General features: G+C 43.4%; 1 protein-coding gene across 1 annotated transcript in view; it reads left to right on the forward strand.

Moving 5' to 3' along the window:
- The window catches only part of TRPM1 (transient receptor potential cation channel subfamily M member 1), a 694,024-nt gene that overhangs the window by 635,429 nt on the left and 36,087 nt on the right, over positions 1–22,508 (forward strand). The window contains exons 24-25 of the mRNA XM_078684915.1: positions 5,200–5,344; positions 10,864–11,066. Of these exons, the coding sequence (XP_078541041.1) occupies positions 5,200–5,344; positions 10,864–11,066 (348 nt within the window). The remainder of the gene's footprint in view (positions 1–5,199; positions 5,345–10,863; positions 11,067–22,508) is intronic.

The raw sequence follows: 22,508 nt of genomic DNA on the forward strand, positions 1-22,508 counted from the left end.
AAAGAATAGGTGACTTCTTTGATCACAATGATATAATGGATTTTCAACAAATTCAGAGCGGCTATGTTGTACCTCCCTCAGCAGTTTGGCAATATAAGACCATTAGAAATTGGGTCATGCAGCCGTCAGTACTACCACATGTGACCAGACCTTTATTTTCCTTTGAAAAATAGCACATCACCCGCAAACCTGGCAAACTTCTTCTGTCTGACATCTACACCTTTTTAAATGCACCACAGACAGTACTTGAGTCGTCTGCACAGCAAAAGATGAGAGACTGAATGGGGGCGACAATTTACACCAAAAGAATGGGCAGACACCCATAACCGAGCTAGCACCTCAGCATGCAGTGCAGAGGGTAAGAGAATATTTCTTCAACTAGTTCACTACTGGTACTACACTCCTAAGTGCACTGCACGATGGAAACATGGGGGAGACCTGATGTGCTGAAGGGGGTGTTGGACCACTGAGACCCTGACACATCTCCTGTCGCATTGCCCTCAGATCTACAATTACAGGCAAGTTGTACTAGATACCATTGATAATTCATATGGTACTACTCTCCACAGATTCCCAAGCTGTGTCCTGTTAGGCATCCCCATTGCCTTAACTTACTCCATGAGATCCTCAAAGGGCCGGGCGATAACTCTAACCCTATGTGCAGCTTAGCAAACCCTCCTAGCTAAATGAAGTACAAACAAAATATCAACCCATCCAGTCTGGCCTATAAATCTGGGATCTGTTAGGGATGGAAAAATATACGCCAGTCTCATAAAATCGATTAAATCAATTTGACAGAACATGGGGGCCCAGCATCACATACTTCGTAGAAGAATTCTGAAAATTGTCATGCCCCTCCTACCTGAGCGTGTTGCACCTCCTCTTGATAGATCAACTTACTGCTTAATGGGCCCCTACCTCTAGGGTAATGCTTATGCATATCAGTACACCATTATAAAGGCCATGAGAACTTTGTGACTTTTAGTGAACACTGTTGCCCCCACGCCTCCAACACCTATATTACCCTTAGTTACCCTCTCTACGCCCATGCTGTTTCTCTTCTCTACCTTCTATCTCTCGCCTCTCTTTTCCAGGCCCTCACTGGCCAGTGGATGTAGGTGAGGTCTTCTGTATTGCTGCCTATTCCAGTTGCTTACAATCAATAAAACATTATTTAAACCTAAATGAGGCCCATAATTCTGAGACCCATAAATGAGGTAATCTTGTCTATTCGGTTCAGTCATGGTGAATTCCAAAAATAAAGATATCTTTTTATCTGGAAAACGCGGACTACTCAGTCACTTTCAGACACATCTATTATGTCTGAGATCTGAAAGTTACTTTGGGAAGTGAGAACCAAGAGACTTGTTAACTGATGATATAAAACCTCTCTTTCAGCTAGGCATTGGACAGTGTTAATATATCAGGTCACAAAGGAAGTCTGAAATTAACTTTCCAAGACAAACAATGGTTACAGACATTATTTGCCTCGTTATAAGTAAATGCCATTTATGTTACAAACTAATATAGGTTATGCCAGGATTCTCCAAAATCGGTCCTGTAGGGCCGGATCCATGCCAGATTTTTAGCATATCCCCATTTAGATCTTGTTATGAGTAAATACCATTTATGTTACAAACTTCTATAATATGTGCCAGGCTTCTCCAAAGTCAAAGCCTGGAAGTCTGGATCCATGCAAGATTTTTAGCATATCCCCATTTAGATAAATGTAGGGATCTTAGAAATCTGGCATGGACCCTCCAGGACTAACATTGGAAAACCCTGGATAAGCAATTGGTCTACGTTACATTTGAAATTGCAGGTTTATTTGCAAGGTTCGGCATTCTGTCTTACTATGTTCCTTTTGTAACACTTTATTGTGCACTGCCATTTGTGAACAAATATCAAAGAAAGTCCGTTGACATTACATGGCACTAACTCAGAATCGCATGGCAGAATCATGAAACGAAGCATAGTAACTGTAACTATCATACGCCTAGATTTGTCAGACGTCATCTTAAATTTTGCACAACCAATTAACATAAGTTAGAGAATGCAATGCAGAAAGAGTGCTTGGTATTCATGGCTGCGTGTATCACATAGAGAATATGTTCTAGCTGTATAGTGATGTATGTAAATAATGTGAAATATAATCAAATTATTGGTGGCCTTAATGTTCAGAATAAAAAAGATTAATACGTTATTTCAGACCTTGGTCATAGTGTGAACACAGGAGCAAACAGCAATGTTGTCTCATTTCATACCACAATAATTCTGAGCATTGCGTTGATTGGGCTTGTTTTTGGTCTGCCCTTACTATTACCACCAGCAACCATAAACGCAAACCTTCTAAAATGCAGTAAAATGCTCACAAAATGGCTGCAAAATTCTTTTTGTGCTATTCACCAATATTACTACTAATAAGTAAATTGGTTTCACGGACGCGAGGACTGGACTGGGGGATTCCATTGGCAGACGGCTTACACGTGGTTTCGCTTTATGCGGATGACCTGCTCCTATATGTGCGTGACCTAACGAGCGTGCCGAGTTCACTGTCGGACATCTTCCAGACATTTGAGGAGATGTCAGGCCTAAGGGTTAACTGGACCAAATCTGGTGTGTATTCGTTCAGCCCCGACACGCAGGAGTGTGACATTCACATCAGTGGTGAGAAGCTTGCCTGGTATCCCACTACGATTAAATATCTCAGAAAACACATCTACCGGAACCCATCTGAAGTAATGGAGGGGAACTTAATACGTACAATCTCTTCACTGCGCGCGCAGATAGCCTTCTGGAAGACACTACCTCTGAACGTACCCGGCCGGATAGCGCTATCCAAGATGATAGTTTTACCATGATTGCTGTATCACTTTGCCAATATTCCGTTCTATGTCCCCGCCCGAGTGTTTTGTGACTTAGATACCATGAACCGAGGCCTCATATGGAATGCTGGAAGGCCACGGGTTGCACTGACGAAACTCTATGCGCCCACCGAGATGGGGGGCTGGCAGTCCCCAATTACGAACTGTACTATCTGGCGGCACAGCTACAGTGGGTGTCGTGCTGGCTAGGTGGGAGAAATCTGGATGATACCGCTACTGACATTACAGTATGGACCCATACGCAGGTCTGTACTTTATTCCACCCCCTGACCAAAGGGCCCCGCCCGCTGCCATTACACATGGCGGTGGCTCTCAAGTGCTTCTTGCGCAGCCTAAAACTGACCCAGGAGGTAAAGCCTTATGCACCCGCGCTTCCCCTACTGGGCACCCCTCGGCGTGGTGGGGTGGTGACGCCGACTATGCTGGAGGCCTGGACGGCGGCTGGTGTGGAAACGATGGGCGATCTTTATGCGGATGCAGCGCTGCTTCCTTTCGGACAACTGGCAGACAACACGGACATGCCAGCTGGGCAGTTCCTCCTCCATGCATCGTTGTTGCGTGCGTACACAGACTCCTGGGGTGACATTAATGAGGAATTGCCAATGCATCTTCTCATACAGTACCTACATGTGATGAGTAATGGCTCCCACGTTATACACTGGCTAGCACAGGCCCTTCTCACACACACACAACGCTCCACACAACCGATACGGGATAAATGGGCAGCTTCCCGAGGGAGGGGGTGGACCGACAAGGAGTGGACGATGGTATTGGCTAGCCCTGTAAACATCCCTCGCAACGCACGCTTCAAAATAATACAGTTTTATATTCTCCACCAGGCATACTTGTCACCGGATAGAATCAACTAATATTTTGCGACCAACACAGCTAGCTGCCCCCGGTGCACCCTGACTGGCGCTGACATTCTGCATATGCTCTGGAACTGCCCCACACTGACAGTATACTGGAATGAGGTGACGACCCTGCTGACAAAAAGCGCAGGCGCAGGCCTACCCCACACCTGGGAAGCATGCATTCTTGGGTTGTATAAGAGGACTAAACTGAATAAAGTACCGACCAGATTCTGGGACTTAGGGCTCATCGCTGCTAAACGCATGCTTACTAAAAATTGGAAGAAAAGGGAACCCCCGCTAACCAAATACTGGTGCACTTCCTTCACTAATTGGGCGAGAGCTGAAAGCATCACACTACACTGTGAAGAAACTGCAGGGTTAAGGAAGTTTCCAATCGCACAACTTTGGGATGATACCTTGAAATCCTTTCAACAGGCCAGTCTGGCTCGAGGGCTCACTTAGGAGATAACACTGCGCACGGGGCAAACATCTATAGGATGAGACACCGCTACCTGCCCGGACCGCACTGGCCCCCTGGCTCCTATGAGCCCAACAGCTAACCTCCCTACCTCTTCCTGGTTCGTAGCAGACCGACCCCCCCCCCCCCGACCCATTGAGTAATAACCTCCGCACTTTCACCGTACTAATCACTGACCTGGGCACCCGCCCCCCATGCCTACACATAGACCCACATAATGACACTATACATCTGCTGACGTGACCTATCCCCACCACTTTTTCTTTCTACCCCACTCCATGATCACTTCGTGACCCCCAGAGACCCTATTCTTTCTTTTTATCCCCTGTTTTTTGCCCTGTTTGACCTCCTGTTCCTGAAGAGGTCTTGTTTGGGAGTTATTACGGCAACCCTGATTGTCATATTTGATTGTCATATTTGTTCAATTATTGGATATGTTGAATTGGAGGACTGGCCACACCTGATACCCAATACACCGAAGAATGCTCCATGTCTGGCGCTGCCGCACGCTGGGAACCGAGACTTGGGTACACACGGAATGGGGCCACCAGTACATGCCACCTCCTACTACGCTTTACATGCTGATACTCTACTGATACATAGCCCTGCACTTAAAGAAAGTTACTATGCCTATTGCAGACAGGATATCTGTAGTAATTGTCATGGCCTCACTGAATTACGAATCGATATGTATGTCGCTTGCTATGAAGAATGCTGCCATTGACCTACCCTACAACATCATCTTGTTTCTTATGCAACTGAAAATAGAAATATTCCTGTCTTGCTATATTGATATTATATGACTGTGTATCATCAGACTGCATACTAAACCCAATAAAACATATTCAAACAAAAAAATAAGTAAATTGGTTTCACAAATTCACATGATAGCCAGCAATTTATACAGGTTCTAAATGACCTAGTAGGAACATGTACTTTTTCTGTGTCTCTTAAAAATTATTCTGTTTATCATATTCCTCAGCTCCATGTGGTGAGAATCTTTTTGATGAAGATGGAAAGCGTCTCCCTCCATGCATCCCAGGTGCGTGGCTCACTCCAGCCATCATGGCGTGTTACCTTCTGGTAGCCAATATTCTTCTGGTAAACCTGCTCATTGCTGTCTTCAAGTGAGTATAATGAGGTTACTTCAACTATCCTAATCCTAAGCAACTTTTTCAGTCCCGACAACCACAGTGCTTGCTTCATCTATTGCAGAAACACAATGTGTTTTCTTAAGCCCACAATTCAAAGTACATCAAGTGGTCAAGTTACTTGAAAATCTTGACAATAATTTTTTTCCTTTAAGAGCACTCATGCTACCCTGATAATAATGGCATAAAAGTACATTATCCCAGTTCATCTTTTACTATAAGGCACAATACCTATTGTATGCTTCCTCTAAGCTCTTGACTACATTTCTGAAGATTCATTAAAATCCATTTAGGGGAGGAGAGTTAAGGGAAGGGGAAAAAGTTGTGTTTCACATTCTAACTTCCACATCAATTTTTAAAATTTCTGATTTACACCAAACTTGGCATGAAACTAGACATTTACTTAAATTGAGTCTTTTGTGGCATGGTGTAAATCCCAAAGGAACAGATACACCCACCACAAATGGGATGATTCATGGTACCGTCACCGGGTCTGCAGATTTGTAGGTAGATAGCACATTTTATTGATGTTTTTTGGGAATAAAAATTTACACTTTATGTATGTTCACAGACTGTATGCGGTGAGCACTGTGAACCTGGGGTCTAGTGTAGGGGATGGCTTAGGCCTGGCGTTGTGCCAGTTGAGGTCATGCTCCCACAGCCGGGCAGGGAACCAAAGCCAGCTCTAGCAAAAAGCTTGGCCGGCCCCCGGGAGGTGTAGGGGGGATGCTTATTGGAAGCACCACTCCAGTCTCACCGCTGCCGCTTTTGTTACAGGGGGTTGATATTGCAGCTATGCTGCAAAACCTCCCCCCGTAACAAAAAGGGCCCCTCAGATGTCCAAAACCAGACCCCCACACTGGCGGCCCACCAGGGAAATGCTATGCCATTCCGGCCCTGTATTCACCGCTAGTTCAGTCTCAGAGGAGCAGGTGCAGAGGCTACAGACAGACTGTCACTTTGTTTATGTGGCACCCAATAAACTATTTTTGAGCTAGCAGCACAACCTTAATAGATTTGTTTATTTACAGATACATATATAAATTATTGCTGCTGTTCATTAGTTGATAGGAGAAAAAATCACACAAGCGAATGTTGTTTTAGAAAGAAATTCTTAGAATAACATGCCCGGTGCCCTGCTGCAGTGTAATCTCCATAACAAGTTCACAAACATGATATAGAAACTCCAGAACAAAGCCACTGAATTATAAAAAAAACTGGTTTTATCTGATACATACCTACCCATGCCTCCCCTAATCAGGGAGGATAGAGCAATAGGAGTCTCAAGAGGAGGACAGTAGCATGGATCTACCAGAGGTCTTACACGACAGAAAATTCTCTGTAACAACAGTAGGATTCCACATCCACTGCACCCCCTTTTATTTGTGCTTGGTGTAGCTGACACAGTGGTCTCATGCAGAAGATGTCTCTCTTAGTATGAGCTGCGAGCCCAATGCAAACTGTTCTTGAATATCTGGTGGATTTCCCAACAATGCGCCAGAAGAGCAAACAGGGGAGGAGGAGCAGGAAGAGTAACAGGAGATGAGGTGGATGTGAGCGCCTCAGAGCCTCTCTCATGTCATCGAAGAGTTCAGAGCTAGTCCGAGGTCAGATGGCTTAATAACACACTATTGGTGATGTGTTGGAGCCGCCCAGGGCTTTGCGTGGGATGTAAAAACTGGGGGGTCTCTCAAAGGGGCGTGGCCAATGTAATTAAGGGCGTGGCTTAAAAACACGTAAGCTAAAAATCTGTGTTTACCATAGTGTGCCGCCCAACTTGTATTTTGCTGTTTCTGTCATTGCATCCAGATATATGATACAACAAGTAACATCATACCTACAACAAGTCTGGACTATTGGTTTTGTCAACGGTCGTTAGTTGCATAAGATAAATAAGCAGCAACTATGGCTTGAATATTACTGGAAAAGCTTCTACTTAAAGCCCTGGTGACCACAGGACAATGTTGCTGCTCCAGAGTTTCAAAAACAGAAGGGAGAGAAATCCAGCAAGAAAATGACTCTCTTTAAAGGATTTCCCTTCCCCTACAATGCTCTCCTGGCACGATGTCAGGCAGTAACTTCTCTACTAGTGATCAGTGAACAGTGAGAGCAGCGCACATCGATGTGCCTGCCCTCACTGCAGTTCGGGAAAAAAAAACGGGCCGCCAGTGCACGAAACAGAGCGTTATAGAAACCCGTTTCGAGGCCCCCCTTTAAAAAACTGCCGGTGCTCATACACAGTGAGACCCGGCCCACTTAAAGCCCTGGAGTCGCCAATATCGAAAAGAACTAGCCACAAGAAATATCGGGCCTATTGGAGCAGATCTGCACACGGAATGCTGTGACCGAAGTGCACATTGTTTTATATTATTGACATTCCCACGACCTCCCAGGCCCTGTCAAAACTCCCAGGCCACAACAAACTTTGAAGAGGTGTATGAGAAAGTAGATCATCTAGGTCATGTAGAGGTCCTCCTTAACAGCCACACCACTAGCCCAGGAGAAAAGAAACCGGAGAAGGAAGACATTTTGATGCCTCTTGCAGTGCTTTGCACCATGCAAAGTTTGGTGCAAACTCGACTTCAGGCTGCACTCAATTGGATGGATCTTTAGCTCCAAATGAGGATGACATGGCAACAATACGTTTTAAAAATGTGGAGCACATTAGGCCCTACAAAGATGGCAGAGAGTATTCGATTTGCAGACCATGAAAGTTTATTAAAAGATTAACAAACTTACAAATGTAAATCATCAAATTAGTCTTAAATCAGTAGTCAATACATGAATGTATTCTTCAATATATTTCAAAGTGATTCTAAATCATTAAATGCAAGGACAAACTGTTATAAAGTTGTCGCAAATAACAGAAAGCAGACTCAATCTGCCAGGAAGGAAAACCGTACACTGCAAAGCTAGGAGGAGGCCAGGGAGAACTGGGGAGAAGTCAGCATGGAAAAGCCTGTCAAATGTAGTGAGAATGAATTAAGTAAGACTTCTTCTAACAAGTAAGAAAGGCATCACCTGAAGAATCTAACACGGCTTTTTCAGGCAAGGGAATAAGGCATCTGAGTGCAAGTCTGCATTACATTGGTTTAAACCAATCCTTTTCCGCTTTTCGCTATACCTACACATGGTTCTCATGAAGGGGGCCAATCAGGTTTATGTACATGTTGATAAGGCAGATTAATTGTTTTCACAATCTAAAGCTCATGAAATCTCTGCTACGTGTCCTTCAAACTTTAGCTATTTACAACATAAGAAGATACATTAGTTCCAAGATGTTCCGAGGATTGTATAAAGTTAAACATTCACATGAGAAAAGAATATTAGATGCTAAATTGATGGTACAACTTTACTTCAAAAGTGAAAAATAAAATAAAAGACACAATCAATACCTGTTAATCTAACGTTGGCCATTTTAATATGTGGCCTATGTTAGCTACAGACAGATAAACGTGAAAAACAAACTGTAAATACATTTATGTGTTGCATGGTAGTGTCGTTATGTGTGAAAAACATAAATTATGGAAAATGTATTTTAGGCCCATTGAAAGCTCATGGATTCATAGCTACGTGTCCTCAATAGTGTGTGTATCTGTCTGTCTGTGTATGTGAGTGCACATGTGTGTGTTTCTGTACGTCTGCGTATGGGCATTACTGTGACACTTCTGTTCATTCATAGTGATAGATCGCTCAGGATCACTCGCTCAATTTACCATACTCACCTGGACCCATAAAACATTCACACTATGAACTTGTAGTCCTGCTTCCCTTTTACTATTATTCGTCTATCAGTACTTTGAGCCCTTTTAGGACTTATACCTGTAAACCATGACTTATCAATCCTTGTCACCTTAGCTATAAGTCCTAGGGATCGAAAAAGGAGTTAGAATAAATAAGTAGCTTTAAACAATTTTACCTTCCCTGTAATAACCACAGACTCTGTGGAAGTTTTAAAAGCTTAACTATGCAAGTTGTAAGTGAGTCTTCATCCAAATTACAGAGAATATGACTAATAGAATATACAGTTTGTAAGAAATCACAGTAACACCTTTAGACATTGGTACCTGGGAAGGGTGAGACAGGGAAATAGCACAAGGATATACCACATGGATTATATTTACCTTGAATGGTGCAAGGACCAATCCTGGCCACGGGCTGGGGTAAAAGACAAGGCTCCCGACTAATCAGGTGCCCACGGGACAAGACAAGTGCAGATCAGGACAGGAGACCCCTGCTAAGTGCAACACCAGCGTCACACTCCTCTCTCTTTAGGCCAATTAGTACCTCGACTGGGTAATTGATAATTTCCCCCAACACCTCGATTCTTCTGACGATTCTTCTGACAGAGTGCTCCGCCAGCACCTCTGCTCTCGATCTCCTATAGCATATTTTGGGTCAGTGACAGGTCAGCTACTCGGACAAGTCGGACAATTTCTCTATCTAAGCCTACCTTAGTTATACCATTTGCAGGGCAATGTACCACCCCTAAATGTTGCAAATCTATGTGTTCCCCTTCAATGATTGGTTGGAAAGACGAGGAGAGGTCATCACACCATACTAAGATGAGGTAATTTCGATTGACTTGACTTGATCAAATTCCCGCCCATAATTTATTTTCTCACGATTTTATTCCGCCCACCAATATTGGTATACAAATTATATCCATTGTATTTATTTCAGTCTTTTCGCTTCCTCTTTAGAGGTGAGTTGAGCAGGTTCCCAAGAACATCGTGGGTAAGAAGGGTGTTGGCAGCCATTCAATGAGAGTGGCTGCATGACTTTCAGGGATTCTTTGCGCAGGCCTAGCTTTTTCAAAATGGGGTTTCGCATCTCTTTCAGGCACAAATACGAGCTAGTAACAAAGCCAAAGAGAAACACATTAAAATACAAAAATAAATGAATGCACTGTATAACACTTATCTCTACTCTAACCCCATTACTTTATTTATACTATAACATTAATGGTTAAGCAGAATGAACAAGTTTAGTACAAGCAGGATATGCGTAAGTATGAGTAAGCATGAAGCAGCACTAGTGCGCAGAAGAGTTTCCCACCAAAAGCGAAAGACGTCACACCACGTAGATGTGGTAGACGCATGCGCAGAAAAGTTCCTGCGTTTCCAGCGGCCATTTTAAGGCACTCGGGTTACTGTTAGTAAAAGCTCATACGCAAGCTTCCCCAACTTACTAGATATGTCATGAAATGCAAATATTAATCGACAAAACATGTTGATGAATATATTAAACGTTATTTCGAGGGGGCTGAATACAAGCAAGTTTCGGTACATATGAAACCTTGTTCCATCAATAGCTTTGAGTCCATGACACAAGCACCAGGCCGAGCCATGCTTCTATGTAACATCTACCTGCTGCCCTTGACTTTGCTTCCCTGTGTCAAAGGAGTTTGTCCTGTAATTTCAATCGTTATTAATAACGTTGATATGTTATGACCTTGTATTACGAATGAAACTTAAAAAATGTGTCTCTTACAGCAATACCTTCTTTGAAGTGAAGTCAATTTCAAACCAAGTTTGGAAGTTTCAGCGATATCAGCTGATCATGACATTCCACGACAGGCCTGTGCTTCCTCCTCCCATGATCATCTTCAGCCACATGTACATCATCATCAAGAGCCTTTGCTGTCGCTGCACGAAGAAGCAAGAGGGAGACCAGGATGAGAGGGACCGGGGACTGAGTATGTGAGGAGCTGTTTGTCTTTTTGTCAATATTATTTTATCACTCATACTTCACTCAAGGACATGTAATGGTTAGAAATGGCATTACGTAGTAGTGATGTTACACACATTGGTGTGAATTGGGCATTTATTTTAAACGCCCAACAGGTGTATTCATAGGCGCTGGAAAAAGGAGTGCGGGGGCTGCTGCATCACCACCAAAATAACCATCCTGGAGATCAGAAGGAGACTAGGCAATAAAGGTGCCTTACGTTTTTATTTTGATCTTTTCGCATTGGGTGTGTGTTCAAAGACAGAAGTCAAATGTTAGCCTAAATCTTATTCTTTCAACACAGAGATTAGTGCTTATTTTTTTTTTCCTCGACTGCGACCTTAGAGGATTTTGTAACGTGAACTATCTGACCTTCTTTATGGGGTACAAAGAGTGTGAAAGGAAAGGATGTAGTGTCAATTATTTCTAACACACAACACTTAAATAATTGTAAAATAACTGAATACATATTTCAAACTCCATCAGTAGTTACAAAAGCCCAAATGCAGCACTCTAAAAAAAAATCGGAAGTGTGATAGACCCAAAAATTGTAACAGCATCAAAAAAAATCAAGACACTTGATTGATGATGTGCAAATGGTAAAACTGATTTCCATACATTATCGTTTGGGCACCACGCAGTTGTTTCAGTAAAAGAGCCTGTCAGTGAGAAATGTGCAGCCATCTCAATAGTAAATGTACTAAATGTAAATGATAGTGCACAACCACACCCATGCCTTAGTAATATATTTGTGGCAGGGTGCTCCAAAATTCATCACTGGCTGCTAACCACAGCCTTACCACGCTCTGCTGAATGGCTGTGGAGTATTGCTGCAGTTGTTCTCTGTGTGATACTTTGATTGTTCATACTTCCTATGGCTTCAGTGATGTCACTTTGAGGTCAGCACCTCTACTCTGAAAATTGTTACAGCACTACTTGATGTAATAGCTTAACTAAAACTATATTCACCGTGGCAGACGGTTCGTCAATTTCGTTTCTGCTTTTCCCATTTTAGATGCCATGTCCACTTTTCTCAGCTCTGTTATGCTTTAAGCTTCTGCTGTTCTCTAGTGATACAACTGCACATTTGCTATTCGTAAATATAACCCAGATCCAATACCCGTATGCTCAGTTGCTAAACTTGTTTATTGTTCTATCCTCATAAGGTATTCAGGCTCCTAGCAGCTGCTTTCTTATGGTATACAGGCTGCAACTCTCTGCTTGTCACACTACACACATCAGAGAGCATTGGCAATGGGAACTGACTACATGAGTATTTTACTTAAAACATGACAGCTCGTTGCATTTTAAATTAAAGTGGCATAAGAAACGACGCCAAAAATGGTGTCTGCAGAAGAAAATTTCAAAGTGAACAAGCGTCTTTGATGTAATGCTTTTCGAGCCACACTGTGACACCATTGAGATATTTGCTGAGTCACAAGGTAGTCAGATGGTAATGTACTGTTAATTTAATTTTTTGATAGTTCTGAGTTATTACATTTTAAATTCATGCCTTAATATTAAAACAGTAATAGGCTTTTGGTAAGGTTTACCTGCCATTAAGGAAATGTTGCATGTGTTAAAGATTGTTGCAAGCAGTTTGAGGCAATGCTTCAATCTTAACTGATATTTAAATTCAATGGTGGCATGTTTATAGCAGGTATTTTGATTCACATTAAATTACAAGTGGCGTGGTTGGTTCTGGAAGCTCATAAAACCTCAAACATTCATTCTCATAATTCTTAGTAACCAAAACCTAATACTTCAGCCCTTTCATGTTTGCCCTGTTTGGAATTAAACACCTTGTATCTTTAAGTGGCAAAAGAAGGAATTACTTCCCTGCATTGCCTACTAGCTGATAATATATATAACACACCAAAATGGGCTGTTTAGGACCTCAAAGGTTTTGCTATGTTTTTAGAAGATTCGTCCTTACTCTCAGGCCCCATCTGTCATTATTTAATGTCTTATGATTTACTAAAGCCCTAGAGGTCTAGATGAAACAATACCAGACAATCCAAATGGTGCCAAATATGTTAAGAATGAATGGTGATCAACAGGGAATGCATGACTCTAAAATACATTTTAGACCCAGAAAATGCTAATTTAATTACAAAGTGCAAATACAAGGAACAAAAAAAAGTGATGAATAGAATGTTTGGGCTAATCTCAGACACTGATAATTACTTAAGGCTGTACTCAAGTCCATTTATTTTTCCACCAACTCAGTTTGGACTTAGTCATATGCAAATAGGCCTCAGTCCTGCTCCAATAGGAACAGTCCATCCCAAACTGCCAAGCCATTTTGGGAGCAATTGAACCGAAACACAAGCAATCTTAGACTGTTTTTGGTCTATTTGGGTATCCCTTGCTCGCTGTTCCCAAGTATTCACACTATAGCTTAATGACGAGGGCTAAAAAGGCCAAACACATTCTGAGGCAGTTTGTATTCCCTACAGAAGGGGGTCATGTTTGGCAGTTCGGGATTGGCTGCTACTATGAGAAACAGGGTCAGTACTCATTTGCTGTTGGTGCAAAAAGTTAGGTTTCAATGCTACCCAGAGTGACTTAAAGTTAATTGGACTATCTGCAAGCATTCCCCCCTCACATGTGTGTTGGATGCAACTCTCATAGCATAATATTAAAACATTGCACATACACTTCCATTAACAGCATTGTATGCAGAGTAGATCTATTAGAGGCTTGATTCAAACTCGCTATGGGAGGATGTGCCAGGTATATGTGTCTTTTGATTGGTTTCGCACATAATTTACTGGATTATGTACAATATTAACATAGGAGATCTATCTTTTTGCTGTCTTCTCTCAAATTATTTTAATATTATAGATAAACAGAACTTCTTCTTTGAAGGAATTCAGAGGTTCCCTTGTCAACCAAATATGGTAAAATACAGCGGTGCCCGTGCAGGTAAGAACGGTGGGGCCGGGTTGGGGGGGATTCGACAGACGACCATGAGGGACAATTAAATGAATAATTAATTTTCCCTTGTGGTCATCTGTCGAAATCCCCCTGCTCCCCCACCCGGCCCCAAAACCTCAACGCTGTTACCTGCACGGACGCACCTGGTTAAATATAATACAATAGTACTGTAGTCAATTTTTTCCAAAAAGGTTATATAAATTACACCCCCCATTCCATTCGGCCCTAGGGATTTACCTACTGGCAGAGGTTTAATTGCTAGTTCAATCTATTGTCTTTCAATAGGAAGAGCAAGATTGTTAGTGATTATAACAGTAGGGTCTTTTGGTGTGAGTGCCGCGGGGCGGTGGGGCAGGGGGTAGTAAACTCCGGCTCACGGCCTATCATAGTAATGTAAAGAAAGAAATAAATAAAACGAATTTCATTGCACGCGCTAAAACGCATTTGGATTATGATGGATTATACTATCAATGGTGGTGATTTTTATACCCTACAGGTACTCAATAATATCCCACATTTCCGGATTTAGATCATTAGTATGTAATTATTCATGCAATTTATGAAACATGGTGGCTATCTGCTGAAGTTGCTGAATTCATTCATGCATTTCCTCGTCTTTTATAGATTGCACTAACTTGCTCCCATATATGTTTTTCGCTTTCAACAGCTTCTTAACCTCTTGAGCTATCTCAGGGGTAGCTGCACTTTTAATTCCATCATATTATTTTCCTATGATTCTCTCGAGCTCCTTCTGATCCCTAATCTCTCATGAGATGCACCAGCCTTGAAACACAACTTTGAACCCATCCTAGTCCATTATCAGGGGTGCAAAGTTAAAATGAAGTTCAAAGTATTTCGCATTGAAAAATTATTTCATGGTGTCTTGCGTTCGGATTTTAATCTTAATTCTCCAGACTACATACAGGTGTCTGACAGCCTTCTTTATCCTCTTAATGAAACATTTAAAAAAGGGCAGTGCTGAATGAAGTTTGGTTGCTTGTATACAACGGGGTTAAGAGTTCTGCAGTCTCACTAGTTTTCTTTATGTAAAGGGCCTGATTCATGAAGGGATTTATGACTCGTAAAGCGCAAGTGCAGCGTGTTTACACTCGGGCAGAATCTCCACACTGCAGTGCTCAGTGCGGGGATTCCGCCACGAGTACTGAGATTCCGCCATAAGCATGGAGATTCCGCCACGAGTACGGAGACGCTGCACTCTTTTACTTTACAAGTCATCCGTCCCTTTGTGAATCGGGCCCCAAGAAATAATGCATCTACTCTCAGGTATAAAATAATCCTAGTTTTGTTTTGGCATGTCTTTTCTTTTTCCATGGGTAAATAAATATTTGTTAGGACATCCCATTGATTTGTATTATTCCCCACTCAGAAATAGCAGAAAACATTGCATTTGTATGAAGCTACTCTGGCAAAACTCAGAAATTATTTTCTAGAACCAAAATTATTACATTTCAAAAGGGGCCTAAAGGAAAGTTAAAATGCCTTATAATTACATGATGTTCGCTTAGGGCTTCAGAGCTAGCAGGAGTGGAGAAAATCACTTTATTAATAAGGCTGCCATTTTAAACATACAATACATTTGTGTTGATAACGGCAGCAGTTGCACTAGCATTACCAGTAGCGATTATGGCCATAATTAGATAATGTCCAGTATGGATAGTGAATCTATTACCCCTTCACCCATCTTCCCTGTCACAGGAGTAACAGTATGAAGAGAGTGGTGCTTCCTTTTGATACATTTACCCTACGCACAGATTGCATTTATGGAGACTCTTCAATTTTCATGCAGACTCTTCCCTACCCTCACCACAACCTCCCCTCCCACTTCCAGGATGGCTTACTTGGTCCTGTTCTTCATGGATGATGAATTCCTCAAAACACACAAGATGATGGACGGAATGTTGCACAATGGCAAAACATTCACCCCCAGTCACAGATCAGGGTTTAATCCATCGTTATTTTGCTCACCAAGCCACCCCAGTTCAGACATGGCCATATGCAAATCAGTCTTGACCAACAGTCCAGCCTGAACTGCCAAACCATGTCTTTCCTGGACCGGAATCAAGCATCCTAGGACCGGTTTCTGGCTATCAGCTGTCTTCAGCCAGGATAGCTTAACTCCAGTGGCTTAGTGAGCAAGGGACCCACGTCTGGGCATACCCTTCCCACATAGGGTGAACAGCAAAACACACAAGATGATGGACGGAATGTTGCACAATGGCAAATCATTCACCCCCAGTCACAGATCAGGGTTTAATCCATCATTATTTTGCTCACCAAGCCACCCCAGTTCAGACATGGCCATATGCAAATCAGTCTTGATCCTGTGCCTCATGGCAACAGTCCAGCCTGAACTGCCAAACCATGTCTTTCCTGGACCGGAATCAAGCATCCTAGGACCGGTTTCTGGCTATCAGCCATCTTCAGCCAGGATAGCTTGTGAGCAGTGGCTTAGTGAGCATTCCTCAAAAGCTACTCTGGACATGCAAACATGAGGTCAGTAGAGGTATCTGGCTTCCAACTGGATCGTTTTGCGGTACCAAGCAGTATGTTCAGGACTACCATGTTGCGGCAAGTACTGTAGGAATGGTAAAGCTGATTCTGGCAAACGCTCCAGGAAAGTCCCAAACACAGTTAAAGGCTTGAACTGACAAACAGGAAACAGGCAGCTGATGATGAGGAGCGGGATACAACCCTTAAGGAAAATATATTCAGGGACCTCTGCAAATGCTGGACTACATTATAAACGAATTGGGGTTTTAAATCTATGCCTAACCTTTTAAAGAAGGGTTTAATGCTGAGTACAGCAAACAGACTGCAGAACATTTACCCTTCCAAGATGTTTGGAGGACATGTTAATTAAAGAGTGGAAAGATGTTTAGAAGACTGTGGTCCCTCCAAGGACCTTCCAAGAACTCGATTCCCTGCTGACCAAACTAATTTAGGAAAATGGCATAATGAGGGTGACAGTGAGCATGCTCCAGCTTTCCCCAGTCCGTGGCGGGATGTACGCCTCATACTTCTTTCACTATTACTTAGCGGCTCAACTCCAATGGGTAGCCATCTGTTCATGGGGGGAGACAGGACTCCTATGGAAATTCTGCTGCTTCAAGTTTTACAGTCCGAACCACCTCCTATGCAGTCCAAACCTTGCTTAAAGACTTTCAATCCTTTTATGATTGTGCTCAGGAGGGAGATGACCCAACTTCAATACTGGGAAATATGGAGCTATTGGCAAAGTTTTGGTCAGATACCAGGCTGTATTGAGGCGTTCTCATTACAGGCAGGAGGTTATTATGATTAAAACTCTGGTCCCCGCTCCTGTTCTCTCTAGCCATGGAACCACTGGCAGTGGCCCTCCGACATGGAGGGGCAACATCGGGGATACCGCTAGGTGACGGAACGCACTCAGTCTCACTTTATGCAGATGACCTGCTTCTTTACGTCAGGGATATCAGAGTGCCCTGAGACGAAATCACTAAAACGCCGGCGACTTTGCATCTCTAACTGGCCTCCGACTCCACTGGGCAAAATCATGCTTGTACCCGTTCGATCCGTCCATCACAGACCCTGAACTAACCATCTCTGGTCAAAACGTTCGATGGCATCCCACTGTTTTCTGCGATCTCGGAGTCAGGATATACCATCAACCAGATGACCTGCTGGACGGTAATGTCACATGCACGATGTCTGCTATAAGATTGCAATTGTCCTTCTGGTGGAGTCTGCCCCTGACGATCATAGGCCGCATTGCCCTACTGAAAATGGTGGTGCCGCCCAGACTCTTATATTCCTTCATGAACCTGCTTCTCTACATATGCCCCTCTGTATTTCGCTCCTCTGAGTGCACATTGCGAGATTTCATCTGGAACGGCACTCCCTGCCATGTCGGCCTATCTAAACTGTACCTGCCAGTGGATCGTAGAGGTTTCGCAGAGCCCCACATGAATCACTACTATCTGTCAGCACAACTCAAATGGGTGGCTAGATGGGTAAGCAGGCAGCACCTGGAAGACACAGCTGCTCCCTACCAGGCCTGGTAGTGCCTGTGCATCCTATGTTTATTTCACCCCGGGAGCTGAGACAAGACAACCAGGCAGCTGATGCTGGCAGTGGCCCATAGTTGCTTTAAATGCGCTTTACTCCTCACCAGGGACTATGTCCCGTATGTGCCTGCTCTGCCCATCTTGGGAACACCGAGAGGCAAAAAAAGCATCACGAGAACTGCCGACTCACTTGGGAAGAAGCGGGACTACCGTCATAAGGTGATCTCTACCACGATGGAAAACTGACACCATTTAACGAGCTAGTGTTGGAGGACGGACTACCGCAGGGCCAGTTCCTGTTGTACACCTCTCTGCTGACAGAGCTGAGAATGCAGTTGGGCGACATATTGCAGGAACTGTCAACGTACCATACTATCTAGTACATTCATACCATGGGTGCGGGAAAGCACCTCGTCAAGTGGTTTGCTGACTCTTTGCACATGCACGTGGCACACCAATTGACCTCACTCAGAGGCCATTACGATACTGCCCTACACCGCCCTAGCACTGACAAGGACTGGGACAACATCTTAATGGGACCTGGTTTCATACCTCGAAATGCCAAGTTTTGCCTCATGCAGCTCTACATAATACCCAGGACATATCTTACACCACGAAAACATAAACAAATATTTTCGCCGTATCGATGCTCAGTGCCCCCACTGGCAGCTGGTGAATACTAACCTTATTCACATGTTATGGGTCTGCACCCTATTAGCTGCCTACTGGCGGAAGATCACCACTCACCTCTTAGACAGCACTGCGTGCATAGTGGGAAACACCTTGAAAATATGCATTCTGGGTCTATTCCGCAGAACCAAAAAACATAAGGCGTCCTCGCGCTTCATAGATTTAGGCCTGACCACTGCTAAGCGTGTAATCACCAAGCACTGGAAAAGTCCTGAACCCCCATCATGGGAAGCATGGTAGCCCTCCTTCACAAATTGGGCACAGGCGGAGAGTGTGGCGCTGAGGCGAGAAGACGCCCTGGGGTTATGCAAGACTCCCTTGGCGTCTGCTTGGGATGCCATGCTCCTAGATCTTCCGAAATCTCGACAGGGACCCCAATCCCCATGCTCTGAGACCAACAGAACATCTGAGATAGCTGGGGTTGGTACTCCATAAATACCAACAACCAATCTCCGCACCCAATTCGCAGATCCTTGCCCCCGCCACCCAGCCCCCTGTCACTCAGTACTATGAGTATCTCACACATGGGTAGGTCACTGGCCGGCCGTGTAGTGGAGATGTACAAGAAACTGGGATTGACTCGCTAGGGCACACAGCTGGGCTAACCCACATAGTTCATTCCCCGCTAACCTCTCCCCCATATGCACAGTTATACTACACTGAGATCATTATTTAATGCAATCCCACTTAGTCCCTGCGCATACAGGGCCTTCATGCATTGTTTGTGACATCACCACCTCACTAACTCATGCCACATCCCGTTAGCAGATGCATGCTATTAACAAATTGACCAGCTGCTGAAATGGCAATGTAACTCAGATTGCATAGGACAAACTGTATTTACAATCTACATGTGGTATGTCCCTTGTTGTTTTTACAACAAAAAAAAGACATTTAAACAAATAAAAACAATTATGTTTAAAACTCTGGGATGCATCACAATGTTCTTTAATTTTAAATCTTCCTTATTTGGGTCATAAATTGTATGAACCACAATTGACTGATTTAGTCTGAAAGACTGCAGAAGAGAAGAAAATGCTACAGCCAGTCAGAGTTTTTCTATCAAGAAAATAATTTGTGACAAAACACTTGATGCAGGACACTCTGACATTAGGCATTCCTTTCGTAGCGGAGCCCATGGCCATGGGCTGTACTGCGGGACAAATCCTGGCTCCTGAAAAATCAACAACAACAGCAAAACCCAAAGTCATGGCTATTGAGGTGTGATGGAAGGGGGTCAAATAATGGAACCGCATGAAGAATGGTCCCCCGACAGAATGGTCACTAGTAACAAAGGACAGAAGGGCCCTCTCAATCGTCCGAAGTGGTTATTCTGTAGCACTCAAAATCCTCAACTCCATTGGCAATATCAGTTCCAAATCAAGTAAAGCTGCAAGAACTTCTAGAGGGAATCTAGTGTTTATTAACGAAAGGAATAATAACAGAGGTTCTTTTTCACTAGAGACATCTAGTTTTTTTCTGGTTTCAAATTAAGACGGCATATTTCGAGCAGTCTTAGAACTGAAATGTCGATACACCCAACATATATCATTCAAAACGATGACAATCCAGACAACAATGCCATTGATGTACACAGAAGGTTTAAATCAATCTCGTAGATTAGTACTTTCATGTACTTATCCATTAGAAATCTCAGCCATGCCTTGGCTTTTCCCTAAACGGATAACACTTTCAGTTCAAGGCTCTACCATTTGGCCTCTCATCAGCTCCGAGAGACTTCACAAAGTTTCAAGCCCTGGTTGTGGCTATGTTGCACCTCGAAAGTATAAAAAGGTTTCCATACATGGATGAATGAAACATTTCTCAAGGCGGAGACCATCCTCAGAACAGTATCAGAATGTTTGCAAAATCTGGCTTTCTTCCTAAAATTTTCAGAAGTTGAAGTAGGTGCCATCCCAACAAAGGCTACTCATTGGTGCACTATTGGAATCTTTCTCCCATCTATGTCTTTTCTGCAAGCATCACCCAGACTCTGGTTAAGTATACAGTGTCTGATGGCCTCGACAACCGCAGTAGTGCCTTGAGCACAATATTATCTGAAACCACTTCTGCATCGCCTATTGACTCATTGGTCTACAGAATATAACAATTACGAGTTGCTGATCCCAATTACACAAGAGATAAGCAACAACCTTCAATGGTGGCTGATTCCGGAAAATATATATACAGTAGTTCTTTCTGTTCTTCTCTGCCCCTGTTGATGGCAACAGATGTAAGTCTTTGAGGCTGTAGAACAACCTTAAATGATGGAAATTCAGGGTATGTGGTCACTCACAGTTGCCTTACAATCCTTGAATTGAGGCTGGCCTTAGCGATTCTGAAGGATGTATTGAGTTTTCAACCCGAGATAAATGGGTAAGCAGTATTGAATCAGACTGACAACCAGGAAGCATGCAGTAATATCAAGAGGTTGGGGGTACCAAAGTGAAATCTTTCAGTAGTTCTAGCCTGTTCTTTGTAGATCTGGGTTGTGATTTGTATTGTGTACCTGAAAGAAACGTATATTCTGGGAAAAGACAATCACCAGGCGGATTCCCTAAGTAGACATTATCCATCGGTAGTAAGCTACCATTTGAAGGCTGAGGTGTTTTAAGAGATGACTCTGAGGATTGGCTAGCCGTGGGTGGACCTTTGTGCTACACCAACCAACCATTCATCTTCCATGCCTCCTGGTCACTCCCGGGTGGCATAGACGCTGTCCCCTCTGCCTGCAGGTACTTCTCGACTTGAATCCACCTTTGGGTTCCACCGGACACTTTCACCTTCTCCAGTAGCTGCATCTTCCTAAAGTCCTTCATTAGGTTTGACGGCGGTTTCCGACGCCACTTCACACCTATGGACCCGGCTTACCTGGTGTAGATATTCTGGTTCCTTGGGTATGCAGGGAGGGGTGACTCTCCAAACTTCTGTTCTCCACAGGATTTCTTCAGGGTTCACTGGAAAGGGTCCATCTTCTTTGAAATTGCAACCGCGACTTACCCATTGACTTGTATTGACCCCACTCTGCACAGACCTACAAGGGGTTCTTGGTTACTTACCTCAGGTGGTTCCTTGGGTCCCCAGCACTTCTACGTCTTCTGGGTATAGTCTTGACTTGAGTTGTGGATCGCCCACCACTATTTTAGTATATGCTTTGGTCCCTCCTGGCGACCACTGTGTATTCGTGCTACTTACCTGTTTCCATTGAAAAGTATTGTGTGCGTTGTGTATATCTCCGGTTAGGAGATATCTGTATCTGCTAGTGAGTGTGTTATAATAAATACATATTTTTATAAATACACTGTGTGGCTCTTTTTCCTTTAATCAATACCTATAAGATTATCTTCTGGTAAAACAAGATGCTTTACACTCCTTCTGGATTAAGCCACGAAGGCTGCACTCCACAGTTACCACTTAAGACCTTTCTAAGGTTGTCTAAGACCACTAAAATCACCTTACGGGTTTATGGATTAGTGCAGGGTGCCCACTTACATAAGTGTGCACCATATACTAAGCCAGCTTCTCCCAATTGAATACAGACTGAATGGCATAAAAGAGCTAAGAGCAGTGTAGCGGGTTGAAATGAGGGGGCAGGAGACCAAGTCGGGTTAAGGAAGGTTTTATTTTATGTAACAGTCGTCTCCTGTGGGTAGCCAGTCTTTTACTGAGAGTTGGGGATAATGGCGTCTTATCCCAGCACTCCGGGTCTTCCGGCG

Source organism: Lissotriton helveticus, chromosome 3_2 (assembly GCF_964261635.1).
Source record: "Lissotriton helveticus chromosome 3_2, aLisHel1.1, whole genome shotgun sequence".
NCBI lineage: Eukaryota > Metazoa > Chordata > Amphibia > Caudata > Salamandridae > Lissotriton > Lissotriton helveticus.